The sequence below is a fragment of the Mastomys coucha genome, unplaced genomic scaffold (genome assembly GCF_008632895.1).
Source record: "Mastomys coucha isolate ucsf_1 unplaced genomic scaffold, UCSF_Mcou_1 pScaffold15, whole genome shotgun sequence".
NCBI lineage: Eukaryota > Metazoa > Chordata > Mammalia > Rodentia > Muridae > Mastomys > Mastomys coucha.
In genome coordinates, this window is record NW_022196897.1 from 57294309 (window position 1) to 57311401 (window position 17093).

Genomic DNA, 17093 nt, shown 5'->3' on the forward strand with positions numbered 1-17093 from the left:
GGCATGTAGCCTTGCTTTTTGTTCTCTGGGCAGCAGGATTTTGCCAGCTTCATTGCATAGCAGGGTCTGCTAGCATACATGAAATTAAGTTGTCTCTCTTCCTCTCTGATACTCAGTATCAGACTGAACACAAGATCTTGCATATGCTAAGCAAATGACCTACCACTGACCATTTTTGTTTCAGACAGATGCAAAGTTGTCCAGGCTAGCCTTAAACTTGGCTGTGTAGCCCAGACTGTCCTGGAATTTGCAGTCCTCCTGCTTCAGCCCTTCTGCAGTTATAGGTATTTTGATACTACACTAGGCTAAAAGCCAGTTTCTTTTCTCAAGATCCTTCCTCTGTGGTTGTGGTCATTCCTGAATTCTCTAGCCAAGTCTCCATAGTGGGGATGCGCATATTGGTGTGTCTTCTCATCTGCTTCTTGGGTGTTATGAACCGTGATTCTATCCTTGGGCTTCTCTTGTTCTACATGGATGATGCAGACCTGGTCAATTCTGTTTACAGACTTAGACAGTGAATCACCAACTGGTCTTCCTGCCTCTGTTCTCTCTCAAAAAATTTCTGGGATCAATTTAATCTTCTGGTCTTGTTCAAAACCTTGAATTTGGTTTGCATTGTGCAATAGTTACAGCTCTGACTCCTTAGCATGTGACAATTAATGACACTAATATTTCATTCCCACATACATTCCTAACTTCCTCTGCAGATATTTTCTAGCTCTGAGCTGGACAGTTCCTATTGCTACCTGACTGTGGCCCCAATTTGGATAAATGTCACCTTCACGGTGAAGCTGAACTCAGAGGCATCCTTTGGGGGGAGATCCAACTTTATACTGTTACAAGCTTGTGGCTGGGGGTCTTTCCATGTGTTCAGAGTTGGCAGGTAGATTTACCACGGCTCACTTGACATACCCAGAGGCTATGCTAATTCTGTTACCAAAGCTCTTATCACAGGATACCGGGAATGAAAGAGGAAAAAAAAGATACATAATAGTCAAGCTTTCTTTTGGTTTGAGTTAACAAAAACAAAATCCCCATAACTCAGACTTGTTTCAGGTAAAAAATAAGAAATTAACTGTCCAGTCCATGGTAGGAACAGAGATTGGGTAGATCAGGAACTCAGATAGCATTAGAAATGTGTGTGTGCCTCTTATATTTGTGTTTATTCTTTCTCTCCCCTTCTTTTTCTCTCTCCCTTCTGTTCCCTCTTGTTCTCTCTCCTTCCCCCTCACCAACCTCTCTCCTCTCCTTATTTCTCATCCTGGAGATCTAGACTCACATGATCCTAACTTTACCATAGTCCTATGTGGAAAGCCCCTGGGAAAGATTGTGACAAGCTAAGCTTGGGTCACAGACGCATGACTACTAGACTGTAGCTGTCTTCAGACACATCAGAAGAGGGTGTCAGATCTCATCACGGGTGGTTGTGAGCCTTCGGAAGAGCAGTCAGTGCTCTTACCCGCTGAGCCATCTTGCCAGCCCATTTGTTTGTGTTTTAAGATTTATTTATTGCATATATAGCATTTTGCCTGCATGTGTGCCTACAGGGCAGAAGAGGGCACCGATGGTTACGAGCCACCATGTGGTGTTGGGAATTGAACTCAGGACCTCTGGAAAAACTGTCAGTGCTCTTAACCTCTAAGCCATCTTTCCAGCCCTATGTGTTTATTTGTATGTTTGTCATTTGTTTTGTGTGTGTGTGAAGGTTTTTTGTTTGTTTTTTGTTTTGTAACTGTCCATCTTGTGTGCCAGGCTCTGTGCTAAACCCCTCATAGTTTACCCCACTTAATATTTAGTTATCAAGAGAAGTCAGCCCCATTGATAACCTCCATTTTTCAGGTAGAAGAGTTGAATCTTAAAGAAACTAAGTCAGTTTCCAAACTCGCCCGAGTAGTGGCAGAACCAGCTTTGAATCCAGTCTCTTACCAAGAGCCCAGACTCCTGAGAATTACTGACTCCTAAAGAATTCAGTGTTAGGATGAGACAGGTCAAGTGGTCATCTCCTGGCAAGTGGTTAAAGCTGGACTGAGTACAGTCTGGGTCTCCATCAAGAACTGAGCTCTGGCTTGGATTTGACCCTTACTTGGACTGTACCATCAGACATGCCATTCTCTTCCCATTTCAGTGGGGAAAGAAAAATCGAGACAGCCAAGGAGATGTCCACTTGACCTGTCTCATCCTAACCTGAATATGTAGGAAGCACAAACATGTATCTTCTAAAACTGAAACAAGTTGTAGAGACAGCTGACTACCTGGACAGTCCCCTATTACTCAAAACATTGGAGCATCTGCCTTTAGCCTTGTGGCCCAGAACCATCTCACAGACCTTGAAATGAAGCAGAAACTTTGAGGGGCTAGGACTATCCCACATTGCATGTCCTTTCCTGAACAGTATTTTCTGTCTGTAGATGAATAGGGCAGTTTTTGTCTAGTGGCTACCTTGCCATAACTAGAGCAACTATATGGAGGATTTGCCCTGGCATAGACCTTTTCAAATTTTCTTTAAAGCATTGTTTTCATTCAGTCTCTCTTACTTCAGTACACCTTTGTCTGTCTGTCTGTGGGAGGTAGGCAGCTTCTGTTGTCTGCCTCTCTGAGCAGCCAGCTGTCTCTTTGCACAACAGGGGCTCCCAGCACCTTTGAGCTCAAGCTCTTTGAATAGTTCCAAACCACAGAAAGAAATTCCCTCGTAGCTGGGGCAAAATCTGTAGGCTGCCAATTCTCCCGAACTCCTAACCTAACATCATGGCATGTTTGTATTCCACCCAAGAATCTCTAAATAATTTTTAATAGTGAATTCTTGCTTACCACGTTGGGACAATCTGGAGAGATGAATAGTTAATCTGCTTTAGGCTCCCAGTGGGGCACACACAGTTCCTCTGCACACACACACACACACAAGCTAATTTTGATATGCCTTGATGAGCTCAATGCCTGGGCACTTCCAAACCTCCCCATGGCTAGCACACACTCCCCTCCAGTACTCCTGGCTTAACATCTTCTAAATCTGTATTTTATCTTTGCTGTCCTGTTACCTGCTGGGCAGCCCTCTCATAGGGCTGCTTTCCCTTTCCACTACATTGCTGGATGATTTCTCTCTTGCAGCTCTTAAATCTGATCTCTCTGCTCCTGAGTCATGGGGATTCTCCTCTCTCTCCCTCAGTCTCTTGCCTCCATCTCCCTGCCCAGCCATTGGCTGTACAGCAATTCTTTATTACCAGTCCAAGCCAGCTGGGGGCAGGGACGAGACCCTTAGCATCTGGAAGCGCGGCTTTGGGGAGCCGAATTAAGACAAAGCATTAGAACCATTTCTCGACAAGAGCCATTTGAAAAGGGAGCAGTACCAACTAATGCCTCTTTGCTTTGTTGTTCACAGTCTTGTCCCTGAGTTTTGTATTCCTGAAATTCCCAGGTATGTAGTAATAGCCATGTTAAAAGTCTGGTTTGAGGCTCAGGCATGATAGTAATCCCAGCCCTTTGGAGGCAGGTGGATCTTTGTAAGTTCAAACCCAGTTTGCTCTGTGTCATGAGTTCTAGATCAGACAGAGCTATAAAGTTAGACTCTTTCAGAAATAAACAAAAAGTCTGCCTTGGATGTGGAGCCAAGTGGAGGGACAAGTGAACTGTTAACGTATGCTAGAATTAAGTGTGACCTTTTCCATAAATAAAAATAATACAGCTAAATGACTTATCCAGATATGTGTAAAGGGCTCCATTATGAGGAAAATCAATCCTACAACTGGATAGCCTGGAAAGCAACAAAAAGCTTGGAGACAACAGCAAACTTCTAAGTATTAGTAAATGCGTGTGAGACTTACAAGATAAAAATTAAAATGTATCATTGGATAAAATAAAGGATCAATTTGTGCATTTGTATATTTAAACAATACTTTACTAAAATTCCATATCCTAAATGTGGAAGCCTTCCACCTTCCTCCGGCTCATTTTTCCTCTAAAAGTTATCTGTGATGGCACGAGCAAGCTGGAGAGTGGCAGAGATTTATTTATCATACTTAGCTTATTGAAGCTGGAGAGAGACATGTAACTGTGAGCCAAAAGAAGTTATGATTTCCAGAGTCAGCTCAGTGGGAAGGGTCAGCTATTGACTGTATTTTAGCCTAGACCTAGAATCCAAGATAATGAACTGAAAGGATAACAGAACTAGTGGATTGTTCAACACACTACCACTGCCCTATGCAGAATCATTCCTGCGGCTCGGTTCAGATGGACCTCAAGGTGAGATGAGAAGAAAGTTGGTTTCTCTAGAGCATGGTTCTGAACCTTCCTGATGCTGCAACCCTTTAATACAGTTCCTCATGTGGTGGTGACCCCCAGCCATAAGATCATTTTTGTTGCTACTTCACAACTGTAATTTTGTTATTAAGGATCATAATCTAGGAGCTGGAAAGATGGCTCAATGGTTAAGAGTACTGACTGCTCTTCCAGAGGTCATGAGTTCAATTCCCAGCAACCACATGGTGGCTCACAACCATCTATAATAGAATCTGATGCCCTCTTCTGATGTGTCTGAAAACAACTACAATATACTTATATAAATATAATAAATACATCTTTAAAAAATCAAAAGGTAAATATCTGTACTTTGTGGTGGTCATATGCCACCCTCTGAAAGTATTGTTTGACATCCCCCAAAGGGGTCACGACCTCCAGGTTGGGATTGGGAACCACTGCTCTAGGTTTTATAACATCACTTCTTAGCCCATGCTTAACAGCCTGCTCATAGTTCTGTGCTTTGTTTCATTTGCATTTACATTTATACAAACGATTAGACATTTATGAAGTAAACGTACCTTGTTTGTTTTTTAGCAACTACCTGGACAAGACTGATGTAAAGGTAAAGGATTCGGAGCTGGGGGCAGAGCTCAGTTGGTACAGTGCCTGCCTAGCATGCACACAGGAAGCCCTTGATGTCAGCCTGCACAAACTGGCATGGGCACGCCTGTTGTCCTTGTCCCTGTTCATTTTGGCTTATGAGCCTACCCTTTCTCCACCTCAGTCCTAACACCTAGGAGGGGAAAGAAAAAAAAATAAGTTCAGCCTCATCCATGGCTACATAGTAAGATCAAGGTCAGCCATGAATGAATAAATACACCTTGTCTCAAAAAAAGTAAATAAAATGTATATTGCTGGAGGTTTTGTTCTTGTTTTGTTTTTTGTTTTTAGAATGCTTTGGGTCAGCTTTACCATCCACTTATAAGGTTTAGAAGTAATTGGCTTTAGTATATATTATGCAATAGAAATATTTACATAAAGGCTCATAATATACTTTTTCCAAATACTTCAAACTAAAATAATGATAATTCTAGTTTTTATTCCTGCTTCTGTTTTAGGCACCAAAAAGCAGACAGAATGGCAGATTGCTATTGTATGATCCGAAGGGTAAATGATTTATTACTTAGAATGTGTTTGACCATGATCTTGTTCTGAATATTAATTAAGAATATTGGAATGGTTGGATATCATTGTATAACTCAACAGTTAAATCCTGTGTTATCTGTCTTTCAAAAAAAAAAACCTTAACTATTTCTCAATTAAAATTTTATGTCAGGGATAGCACTGTAGAAAAAAAATACTAAATATTTTTTTCTCTTTCAGAAAAACTGATGAGTGGCACCAATAAAGAAAAGTCACAGTAAGAAAATGTCTTTTGGCCCTTTAAGTAATCAGAAGTACATAACACAAACCAGTTATCGCCTAGTTAAACCTGCAGAGGCAGCTGTGCGTGGATGGCTGCAGTTGGTACTTGAATAGAGGGATGTCTAAAATGAAAGTGAAGCTGTGAGAAAGTGAAGAGAGATCTGTGATGACCACGTCTGCCTCTAGTGCTTAAACCGCTTTCTGGCACCTCTGCCTCTTGTTTAATTTCCTCTACTCTTTCCCACCTCCCTTTGATACTGCTTCCTTCTTTAGAACATCTCTGTAAGTGAATACTTACTATAAAATTAGTATTCTCAACTCATTAAATGTGCATCATAGTCCTACATAAAGAAAAAAATCACCTTGAGTGGTTGAAGAGGCTGGTATTTGAAAATCATGGTGTAGATCAATTGAATTGCGGATAACGAGGTATTGGCTCCGCTGATTAAAGCCCTTTACAATGTAATCATCTCCTACCTTTTGGGAGGAAATATGATATTTATTCTATGAAAAATTACAGTTTTAATATTGACCTTAGAACAAATTCCTAGGGCTGGAGAGATGGCTCAGCAGAGAAGAACCTCTTCCTGGGGGCCCAGGTTTGATAGACGGCAGCTCACAACCATCTCTAACAGCAGTCTTAGGGAATGCAATGCCCTCTTCTGGTCCTTTTGGGCATTGCACACATATTGTGCATAGACACATGCAGGCAAAGCTCGTATACACATCAAATGAAAAGAGGAATGAAGTATCCGCATTTGGTCTTCCTTCTTCTTGAGTTTCTTGTGGTTTGTGGATTGTACTTTGTGTATTCTGATCTTCTGGACTAATATTCACTTATCAGAGAGTGCATACCATGTGTGTACTTTTGCGATTGGGTTACTTCACTCAGGATGATATTCTCCATCCATTTCCCTAAGGGGAACAAAATACCCATGGAAGGAGTTGCAGAGACTAACTATAGAGCAGAGACTGAAAGAAAGACAATCCAGCCTGATATAGCTGTTTCCTGACAGTACCCAACTAATACAGAAGTAGAGGCTCACAGCCATCCGCTGGACTGAGCACAATGAAAGAGCTAGAGAAAAGATTCAAGGAGCTGAAGGGTTTGCAGCCCCTTAGAATGAACAATATGAACTAACTAGTACCCTCAGAGCTCCCAGGGTCTAAATCACCAACCGCCCCAACCAAAGAGTACACATGGTGGGACCAATGGCTCCAGCAGCATATGTATAGTAGAGGATGGCCAAATCGGTTATCAATGGGAGGAGAGGCCCTTGGCCCTGTGATGGCTCTATGCCCCAGTGTAGGGGAATGCCAGGGCCAGGAAGCAGGAGAGGGTGGGGTGGTGAGCAGGGGGAGGGAGGAGTAGGGAGGAGGGGAGGGAACAGGGGTTTGTCTTGTTGTCTTTTGTTTTTTGTTTTGTTTGGAGGGGAAACTGGGAAAGAAGATATCGTATGACATGTAAATAAAGAAAATATCTAATAAAAAAAAGAGATAAAAAAAAAAAAGAGGAAAGGTGCCTCTGCCAGGCCTGGCCACCTCAGTTCAGTTCCAACAACTCAGACAGTCAAAGGAGAGAAACAACTTCCAGTAGTTTGTGTGTGTGTGTGTGTGTATGATTGTAGCTCTTGGGAGCTCCAGATACATTGTTTATCATGACTGAAGTCTTGGATCATTTTGAATGCTATTGCCCTAAAAAAAATTCTACTCTATGAGACATGTATATTAACTTTCATACTGTAATAGCTAAAAATGTTCATCTTTACTTTTTTAAAAATTATCTTTAATCTTTTTTTACAGTCCAGTCATTATTTCTCTCTCAGTCCACCCTCTGACAGTTCCTCATCCCATTCCTCCTCCCCAGTCTCCAAGAGGATGTCTCCAACCCACCCTACCCCATCCCACCCTGCCAGGCCTCCCCACTCCCTGGGGCCTCAAGTCTCTCCAGAGTTAGGTCCCTCTTCTCTCACTGAGGCCAGACCAGGCTATCCTCTGCTGTGTATGTGTTGGGGGCCTCATATCAGCTGGCTCATATGAGTTCGCTAGCTCGTTAGTGACTCAGTATCTGAGAGATCTTGGGGGTCCAGGTTAGTTGAGACTGCTGGGGTTCCCAGTCCTATGGGATTGCCCTCCTTAACTTCTTCCAGCTTTTCCCTAATTCAACCACAGGGGTCCCAGACTTCAGTCCATTGGTTGGGTGTAAGTATCTGCATCTGTCTCTGTCAGCTGCTGGTTGGGCCTCTCAGAGGACAGCCATGCTAAGCTCCTGTCTGTAAGCACACCACAGCATCAGTAATAGTGTCAGGCCTTGGAGCCTCCCCTTGAGGTAGATCCCAATTTAGGCCTGTCACTGGACCTCCTTTCCTTTCCCTCAGGCTCTTCTCCATTTTTGTCCCTGCAGTACTTTTAGGTAGGAACAATTCTGGGCCAGAGTTTTTGACTGTAGGCTGGTAATCCCATGCCTCTTTTAATGCCCTGTCTTTCTACTGTATGTGGACTCTATAAGTTCCCTCTCCCCACTGTTGGGCAATTCATCTAAGGTTCCTCCCTTTGAGTCCTGAGAGTTTCTCACCTCCCAGCTCTCTGGTACATTCTAGAGGGTTCCCCTCCTCGCCTTTACTTTTGCTGCAAACCTTGTACATCATATAAATCTAATACTTGAAAAAAAAACCTTTTAGATGGGCATTGGTGGCACATACCTATCATCCCAGCACTTGAGAGACAGAGATAGACAGATCCCTGAATTCAAGACCAGCCTGGACTACAGAGCTAATTCCAGGACAGCCAGGGCTACACGGAGAAATTCTATCTCAAAACACAAAAAGCAACAGCATCAGCAACAGCAAAAAGAACTTGTGTTTAGGTAGGGAGTGGCATGAGCCACATATGTGAAAGTCAGGAGACAGCTTCTAGTGGTTGTTTTGTTTTCCTTCTGTCATGGAGGCCTTGGGGCACAAACTCAATTCATCAGGCTTGGCAGCAACTGCCTTTACCAGCTCTGCCATCTCACACTCCTGTATATTTTGCATCAAAGAGAAAGTAATATATAACAGATCAATGTTAGAGGATTTACATTTGTTTCAAGTTACAGTCCACCAGAAAAAAAAATCCTGCATAAAGTACATCCATCTACCTACACACGCGTCTATATATCCTGTTATCAGAGTTGAAAGCACACTCAAAAAGAGATACACTGTCCAGTACTAATGATCAGGCTTCTGCCTCCCAAGTGCTGGGATTAAAGGCATGAGCTACCACATCCTGCTAAAGTGAGTAGCTTTTACTTGGAGAAAAGGTTGAATTCATGGCTTGTGATTCTTCCAGTACTAATGAAAGTTAACAGTTGGAAATAAGTGACTGTTGTGTCTGCATGCCCAGCTGTATTGGTTGCTTCTCTCGTTGCTACGACTAAATGCCTGACAGAAGAAACTTCAGTGAGGAGGTTTATTCTGGGTCACAGTTAAAATACACCTCACCATAGCTAGGAAGAAGGCATGGTGGCAGGAGTGCAGGGTGGCTAGTCACACTCCGGACAGCTAGGAGACAAATGTGGCGCTCATCATTAAGCTGAGATCCAGCCCACAGGACGGTGCTGCTCATATTTGATAACTTCATTCACCTCAGGTATCCCAATCTAGAAACTCCCTCCTAAGTGAGTCTCCCAGATGATCTAGACCCTGTCACACTGACAATCGGAGGAGATTATGTGTGGTCGTAGACAGTAAAGGGAATTATTCCTCATAGCCAGTGTTTGTAGATGATGCTGAGCAGGGGTGAGCCTGAAGCAAGGGTGATCCACTTCCCATGGGAGATACAGCCCAGGAAGTCAATGCACCTGGACCTGGACAGAGGAGCAGAGGGACAGATCATTCCTCTGCTCAGTACCGATTGCTTTGGAATATGAAACTACCTTTTGCAAGAACACCTAAGCTCATGCACGGACAGGACAAGTGCAAGGCTGGTGAATGTAGCCAGTGAGCCTCACAGATGTGTGGTGTCCCTTATCGAAAGTTAAAAGCAAATGAGGTTAGTTTTTGAAGACAGGTCATCACAGTAAAGATGGAAATCTGTAGGGATCAAAATTCAGAGAAGAATGAATGCATTCAAAGTCAGAGAATGTCTCAGAGGAGCTTCCAGGCAAGCTCAACACTGTGGGCTCCACTGACTGGGAGGGCCAGATTGGTCCAGAAAGACCCTACCTGTGCTAGGTTAAAGAAAACTCTAGGCTAAGTCCTCTCTCTCTCTCTCTCTCTCTCCCTCCCTCCCTCCCTCCCTCTCTCTCTCTCTCTCTCTTTCTCCCTCTCTCTCTCTCTCCTCCCTCTCTCTCTCCTCCCTCTCTCTCTCTTCCCTCTCTCTTTTGTTCTGAGTCTTCACTCCTGTCCCAGCTACAGGGGGAAATGGCTGAAGCAAATCTACAATTCTGTGACCAAAGTTGAAGCAACTGTATCCTGGGGTTTTTTATGTGATGTGTGTATGCTATACAACCTTTTCTAAAATGAGTGCTAAGCTGCTTTCTCATTTCTACTTCACTTTTAAGCAAACCCTCCTTTGGACGCAGACCAAGATTGTCAAACAAGCTTTATACTTCTTCAGCACAGACCCCGGGTGGAGCCAATGTGTTCTCAGCAAAGTAAGATTTAAATAGTTTTGGTTTTTGACTTATAGTTGATTAATATAAATCATCTAAGATGAAATTTAAATTGTAAGTTTTCTGAAAGTACTCATTCTAATAACAATGGGGGACATTTTCTAAATATGCTATATATAGTCCTTTAAAACTAAGGAAAATGCTAAATTTTAGGATATTTATTCTCCAGCATAGCCACATTCTGCCAGACTGTCTAATCTGAGTAACTCCGTGGCTTTCAAAAGAGAAGGGCTGGAGACAGGGTCTCACTAGGTAGCTTGGGTTGTCCAAGAACTCACTCTGTAAACCAGGCTGGCCTCCAACTCATAGAAATCCACCTGCCTCTGCCTCCAAGTGCTGGGGTTAAAAGTAGGAGCCACCACATCCTGCTACAATCAGTAGTTTCTAGTTGGAGAAAAGTTTGAATTTATGGCTTGTGATTCTTTAAGTGTCTACATTGTAGACTGTGGTGGTTGGAATATACTTGACCTATGGGAAAAAATGAGAAGAAAAGAGCTTTGTGCTTTATTGTTAACTGATGGGGTTGGTCCTCAGGTATGTTTTGGTTGTGGGTGTTCATGGTTGCAGCTTGTAGTAGTAGCTAGCATTCCATGTAGCCACAGGACAGTGAACTTGTCGCCTGCCTCCATGTGTTTAAGGTTAATCAGAGTATTTTCAACTACGCCAGTCCTCTGAAGTGTGCTGGCTGACCCCCCTACTCAGGGGTATAAGTCAATGGATCTGCAATCATCCTAGTTCACAGGGTCTTAGGCACATATGCTGTCTCCTATTGACTTGAGTTATGCCAGCTTTAGCAATGTGGTATATAAAACAATTAGGTCTTATAATAGTGGCATCTAAAAGTCAATGGAATACTGTTGTTTAGTGAAGAGAAAGGCACGGAAACCTTCCCTAGAGTTGGTATGACCTTAGGTAAGTTTTGGCAAGTGATTCTACAGCAGCCCAACAATAGTCCTGCCATCCCAAGCAGTCGAGGACTTGAACTCTCAATGTCAAGTTTCTCTGACACAATTAAAAGACCAGAGAGTCAGAACATAAATTGTCTTCCTGTGCCTTCTTTGTGTGCGGAGAAGGGGTGTGTGTGAGTTGGTTCCTGCTGTAATTTTTATAGCTTTTTTAAAAAGGTGGGGTTTAGGTGTACAACGTATGAGGTTTCAGCATGGCATCTCATAGTTGGCTCGTTATCCCCTCCCCTGCTGCCACCTCTCGCCCCTGCTGCCACCTCTCGCCCCTGCTGCCACCTCTCGCCCCTGCAGCTTGCTTCCTCCCTTTCCCCAGTCAGTCTCCCTTTCCACTTTTCTTTTCCATGTATTCTATTATCCTGTTTCCTACTACTCTTGAGATGCTTTCTTCCTCTTCTAGTTTCATAGTCTTTAAACATATGTATAAACACACACACACACACACACACACACACACGTGCATATGTACATACAATTTTAAACTTGAGTTCTGTATCTGTCTCAGGGTTTCAATGCTTTGAAGAGACACCATGGCCAATGCAACTCTTATAAGGACAACATTTAATTGGGGCTGACTTACAGGTTCAGAGGCTCAGTCCATTATTGTCATGATGGGAAACATGGCAGTATGAAGGCAGACATGGCAATGGAGGAACCAAGAGTTCTGTATCTTGATCCAAAAGCAACCAGAAGGAGACTTTATTCTGATTAGGGACCTCAAAGTCCCCCCTCCTCCTCCACCCACCCCCATAATGACACTTCCTCCAATAAGGCTACACCTCCTAATAGTGCCTTTTCCCATAGGTCAAGCATATTCCAACCACCACAGTATCTGAGAGAACATACATTGTCTTGGACTTATTTCTCTTCACACATTGATTTTTAATACATCTATTTTTCTGAAAATGTTGTGATTTCATTTTTTTTGGTGGGAGGGGGACAGGGTTTCTCTGTTTAGCCCTGGCTGTCCTGGAACTCATTCTGTAGACCAGGCTGGCCTCAAACTCAGAAATCTGTCTGCCTCTGCCTCCTAAGTGCTGGGATTAAAGGCGTGTGCCACCACTGCCCGGCTTCATTTTTCTTGAATGGTGCACAACTTTTTTTTTCCTTTTGGTTTTGAGACAGAGTTTCCTGTGTAGCCAAGGAACTCACTATGTAGACCAGGCTGACCTCCAACTCAAAGAATCACCTTCCTCTACCTCCTGAGTGCTGGGACTAAAGCTGTGCACATCACATCCAGCTTAATGATAACATCTCATTGTGTATATGCACCATGTATTTTCTTTACATATCCACCTTGTCTTGGATAGGTTTACTATTGCTGTGAAGAGACACCATGACAAAGGCAACTTAGGAAAGAAACATTTAACTGAGGGCTGGCTTATATTTTCAGAGAGTGAGTCCATGACCATCATGGTGGGGAATATGGCAACAGGAAGGCCAGATGGCTCTGGAGCTGAGAGATCACATCTGATCTATGAGTTTCAGGCAGAGAAGAGAGCAAGGCTGAATTTAGCATAGGCTTTTGAAACCCAGTGACACAGCTCTCCCAACAAGGCCATACCTACTCGAATAAGCCACACCTCCTAATCTCTTACTCAGTTCCACTAACTGGAAACCAAAATTCAAACCTTTGAGTCTATGAGGGCTATTATTCAAACCTTCACATATCCATAGATGAGTATTAGACTGGTTCTACTTCCTGGCTATGGAGAACAGTGCAGTTACAAACAAACATGGATGTCAAGTTTGTTTATCGAGGTATGGTGGCTTAAACTTTTCTGGGTAAACAACCAATAATAGGATAGCTTAGTCAAATATCCTGTGGAAATAAAAGTCCCCTTATTGTCTCTACAAAGGAATATAACAGGCCAGTCAACCCATTTGTAAAGTCAAAAATCCAAGGGCTAGCAAAAAGGAGCAGAAGGCAAAAAGGAGCTTGCCACCCAGTCTGATTTCTTGAGTTTGATCTCCAAGACTTACCTGGTGGAGAGAACCAGCTCCTACAACTATTGTCCTCTGACCTCCACATACATGACATGGCACATGACCACACACCTGACCCATGCAAAAGAAAGGAATGTAAAAAGAAAGAAAAAAGCAGAACCCAAGATAGCTGATGATACTGATAGTTTAGACTTTAGTCTTCTTTGAAAGGGCAAAACCACCATAATTTTATCATTTTCTATCTTTCCATGAAACTAGAAGCTGGATTTTTTTCAAAAGAGACCTGATAAAGCATTGGTTTTGTTGTTGTCATTGTTGCTTGTTTGTTTAAGGCAGGGTTTCTCTGTATAGCCCTTCTTGTCCTGGAACTCATTCTGTAGACCAGGCTGGCCTTGAACTCAGAGACCCCACCTGCCTCTGCCTCCCAAGTGCTGGGATTAAAGGCATGTAACACACACCTGGCTTAGACTGAAAGACCTTTAACACTCCACAAAGGGAGTTGGAACATTTTCACGACTGTAGCTGGGTTTCTCTGGATGGAGTGCTGTGCCCGGGACGCCTTGTCTCCATGTGCCGTTTATTGGGATGAAGCTTCTAATGTGAAAGCTAAGCTGTTTTATGACTGTAGGGTTAGTATTAATGTTGGAACCTTACTATGAATACAGATAGCACTTGGCAAGAGAAGGCATCTATTTACAAACTTCAAAACACTTTCCAGGCAGATTTTATGGTTTTCTATCACCACATCACGATGAACCATAAATATTTTCCTAAATGATTCTCTTATGTGCTATGTGTTGGAACTCTAAAGAGATTCTGTGAGTTATTACATGACAATAAATACCAAGCAGAAATGGTTTTTCATGAATAATAAAAATTATGCTTTTCCAAAGAGCCAACATACTCTTTAAGTCTATGTTTGTTTGGTATATTATAATCTAATTTTCTTTGAGACATAGTATGCATGTATTTGTTTTGTGAACCTTTATAAACCATGACTCTCACTGTGACTGAGATGTTTCACTGTCTGCTTTAATGATTAGAAAAGAAGCCTCTTCAAAGAAGTTTGAAGATAGAGTGCCTTTTAAGAGTAGCGAAAACAGACCCTTCTCAAGGAGCATTGAAAATAAAGATGTCTTAAACCAGCAGTCCGACCTGTGGTCATCTCCCTACCTAAAAGAAAGCGCAGGTAACAAAAAGCATTTGTCTTACTGAACTGAGTAATTGTGGCTTCTGTTTTAGCACACTGTCCATGACCTTTGGACATGAGTTGACAATGCTGTCAATCTAAGGTAGATCAAAGGAAGCAGTACATGTTCAAACTCATATACTGGATTGTTTGATATACAGTCAGATAGGACATCTGTGGCTATATATTATATAAGGTAAACATTACAGGGTATTAAATCCTAGAATGGATTAAAGTACTATGAAAACTAACAAGCTGACATGCTAGGTACCAGTTGAAAAACTGGATCCAGTTGTCAGACTAGACACTGACCTTTCTCTTAGGAAGTTCATCTTCTAGACAGAGATAGTTGGCCAGTTCTGACAAAGTGTTGAAGAATAGTTTTTTTGTTTTTTGTTTTCTTTAAAGGGGTACTGTTGGAATGGTAAAGATAAATGAAATTCTGTCATTTACAACATGGATGGGACTAGAGATCTTTACCAGACTGGTCTACAGAGTGAGTTCCAGGACGGCCAGGGCTACACAGAGAAACCCTGCCTCGAAAAAAAAAAAAAGAAAGAAAGAAAGAAAGAAGGAAAGAAAGAAAGAAAGAAAAAGTCTGGAGAGAGAGGCTGAGCAAAGAGAAGGGAGAAAGGAAAGCTGAGGAAAACTGGCCAGTGCAGGTTAGAAATAGGAGTTAGAAGTCTGATGTGTTGTTAAACAGTAGGATGACTAGACACAAGGAAAATATACTGTTTCAAAAAAATTAGACTGATGGAGTTTGTTCTTTCCATGAGGAAGTGATACTTTTGATGAGGTATATTTTTGGTTGTGAGCCTAGCCTTTAACGGCTGAGCCATCTCTCCAGCCCTTGATGAGGTATATTTAACATGCTTTAAACATTACAGAATTTATGCATGCATTAAAACATTACATGGTACTCCACAAATACATGCAATTTTTTTTCCAAGACAAGGTCTTTCGGTGGAGCTCTGGCTGTCCTGGAACCCACTCTGTAGACCAGGCTGACCTTGAACTCAGAAATCTCCCTGCCTCTGCCTCTCGAGTGCTGGGTTCGAAAGCAGTGTGCCACCATCACCCAGCTGAACACATGCAATTGTTCTCAATCACTTTAAAAATAAAAATTTTAAACAGCACTATAAAACACCATCATGAAAGATAATTTGAGGCCGTCAGAAGGGCTACAGTGGCATTAGCCGCACCCAGGAGCGAGTACTTTGGAGCCAGAGATCAAGAAGCTTCTTCACAATGCTGAGTGTCTGCTCTGAATGAGGCCATCCTTGTGACGTCACAGGGTGTTCTTGATCACCTATTATGACCCTTCCCCTGATGACATCAGTATGGTGAGGTGGTGCACAGACTGGGTGCACTTTGAAGGCTCAGGAGGCCGTGATTACATGGAGACTGTGGAAGAGACAAAAGCAGGTAGATGGGACCCTTAAGATTCACTGTCCGCTTTCAGGATGGGCATTTGGTTTAGCATTGCTTTCATCTCTTTCTTTCTTCCTCCCGCCCTCCTTCCCTCCCTCCCCTCCCCTCCCCATCTCTCTCTCTCTTCCTTTCTTTTTCTTGTCTGTGTTATACCAGCCTGTATTCTCTGGTGTTCTCCCCTAAATGTCTTCTATTTCATTTCCATATAAGTGTTTATACGTCGTTTCTAGTACCTCACGGCCCTGATCCCATCGAAGAAGAAGAGACTTTATAGACACTCAGAATCTTCTGAGAAGGGGCTGGGGCTATTGAACTCAGTCTGAAACTATGAAAGACTACATAAAGCCAAAGGCACAGGCTCAGAGCAGTTCCCAGAGGCCCACATTAGAAGAAGCAAAGTAAATATTCATTTAAATTGCCCTAATTGTACATTTTAATGTATTTTAGGAAAGAATAATGTAGACTGTCTTTACGAGTATCAACTCTAGCTAAACTTACCCCCAGACCGATGGGGTTGCCTTATGAACTTGAATATGGGTTGTTTCATTTCTTTTTCTTTTTTTATTGATTTAAGTTTTATTGCATTATGTTAAGAAAAGATACATAATTTCAATTTATCTGAATTTGTTAACATTTAAAAACATATTTAAAGTAAATAGAATTACATCAAGGCTAGAGAGATGACTCAGCCATAAGAGCACTTGACTGCTCTTCCAAAGGGCCTGAGTTCGAATCCCAGCAACCACATGGTGGCTCACAACTATCCGTTTGGAGATCTGATGCCCTCTTTTGGTGCATCTGAAGTCAGCTACAGTGTATGTATGTATAATAATAAATACATATTTTTTAAAAAAATAATTAAAGCACATTCTTTTTTATAATTGCCTTCTTTTTATTTTTTAAAGATTTATTTATTTATTTTATGTATATAAGTACACTATAGCTGTCTTCAGACACACGAGAGGACACACGGATCCCATTACAGATGGTTGTGAGCCACCATGTGGTTGCTGGGATTTGAACTCAGAACTTTTGGAAAAGCAGTCAGTGCTCTTAACTTCTGAGCCATCTCTCTAGCCCACATCACATTTTCTTTCCCTTTTGTACCCCAACTCCTCCTCCCTTTCAATAACTGCCATACCTTTGTTTTTTTATCATATTCTTTAAAGTTTATAAAATATTAACATTAAAAATGAGTATTATAAAAGTTGTTTGATATAAAACAACAATCAATTGAACAGTCTTATGTAGATGC

At 42.1% G+C, this 17093-nt stretch overlaps 1 protein-coding gene across 6 annotated transcripts in view; it reads left to right on the forward strand.

The window, feature by feature from the left end:
* Erich2 (glutamate rich 2) overlaps window positions 1–17093 on the forward strand; it is a 31542-nt gene that overhangs the window by 4589 nt on the left and 9860 nt on the right. For 4 of the 6 annotated variants that reach the window (XM_031370558.1, XM_031370560.1, XM_031370559.1 and 1 more), the window contains 6 exons: window positions 3377–3412; window positions 4828–4855; window positions 5352–5400; window positions 5617–5653; window positions 10199–10291; window positions 14262–14407. In XM_031370558.1, coding sequence (XP_031226418.1) covers window positions 3377–3412; window positions 4828–4855; window positions 5352–5400; window positions 5617–5653; window positions 10199–10291; window positions 14262–14407 — 389 coding nt within the window. Of the gene's footprint in view, window positions 1–3376; window positions 3413–4827; window positions 4856–5351; window positions 5401–5616; window positions 5654–10198; window positions 10292–14261; window positions 14408–15708; window positions 15833–17093 lie in introns of those variants that run through there. The other 2 variants (XM_031370562.1, XM_031370564.1) reach the window with 2 other exon arrangements.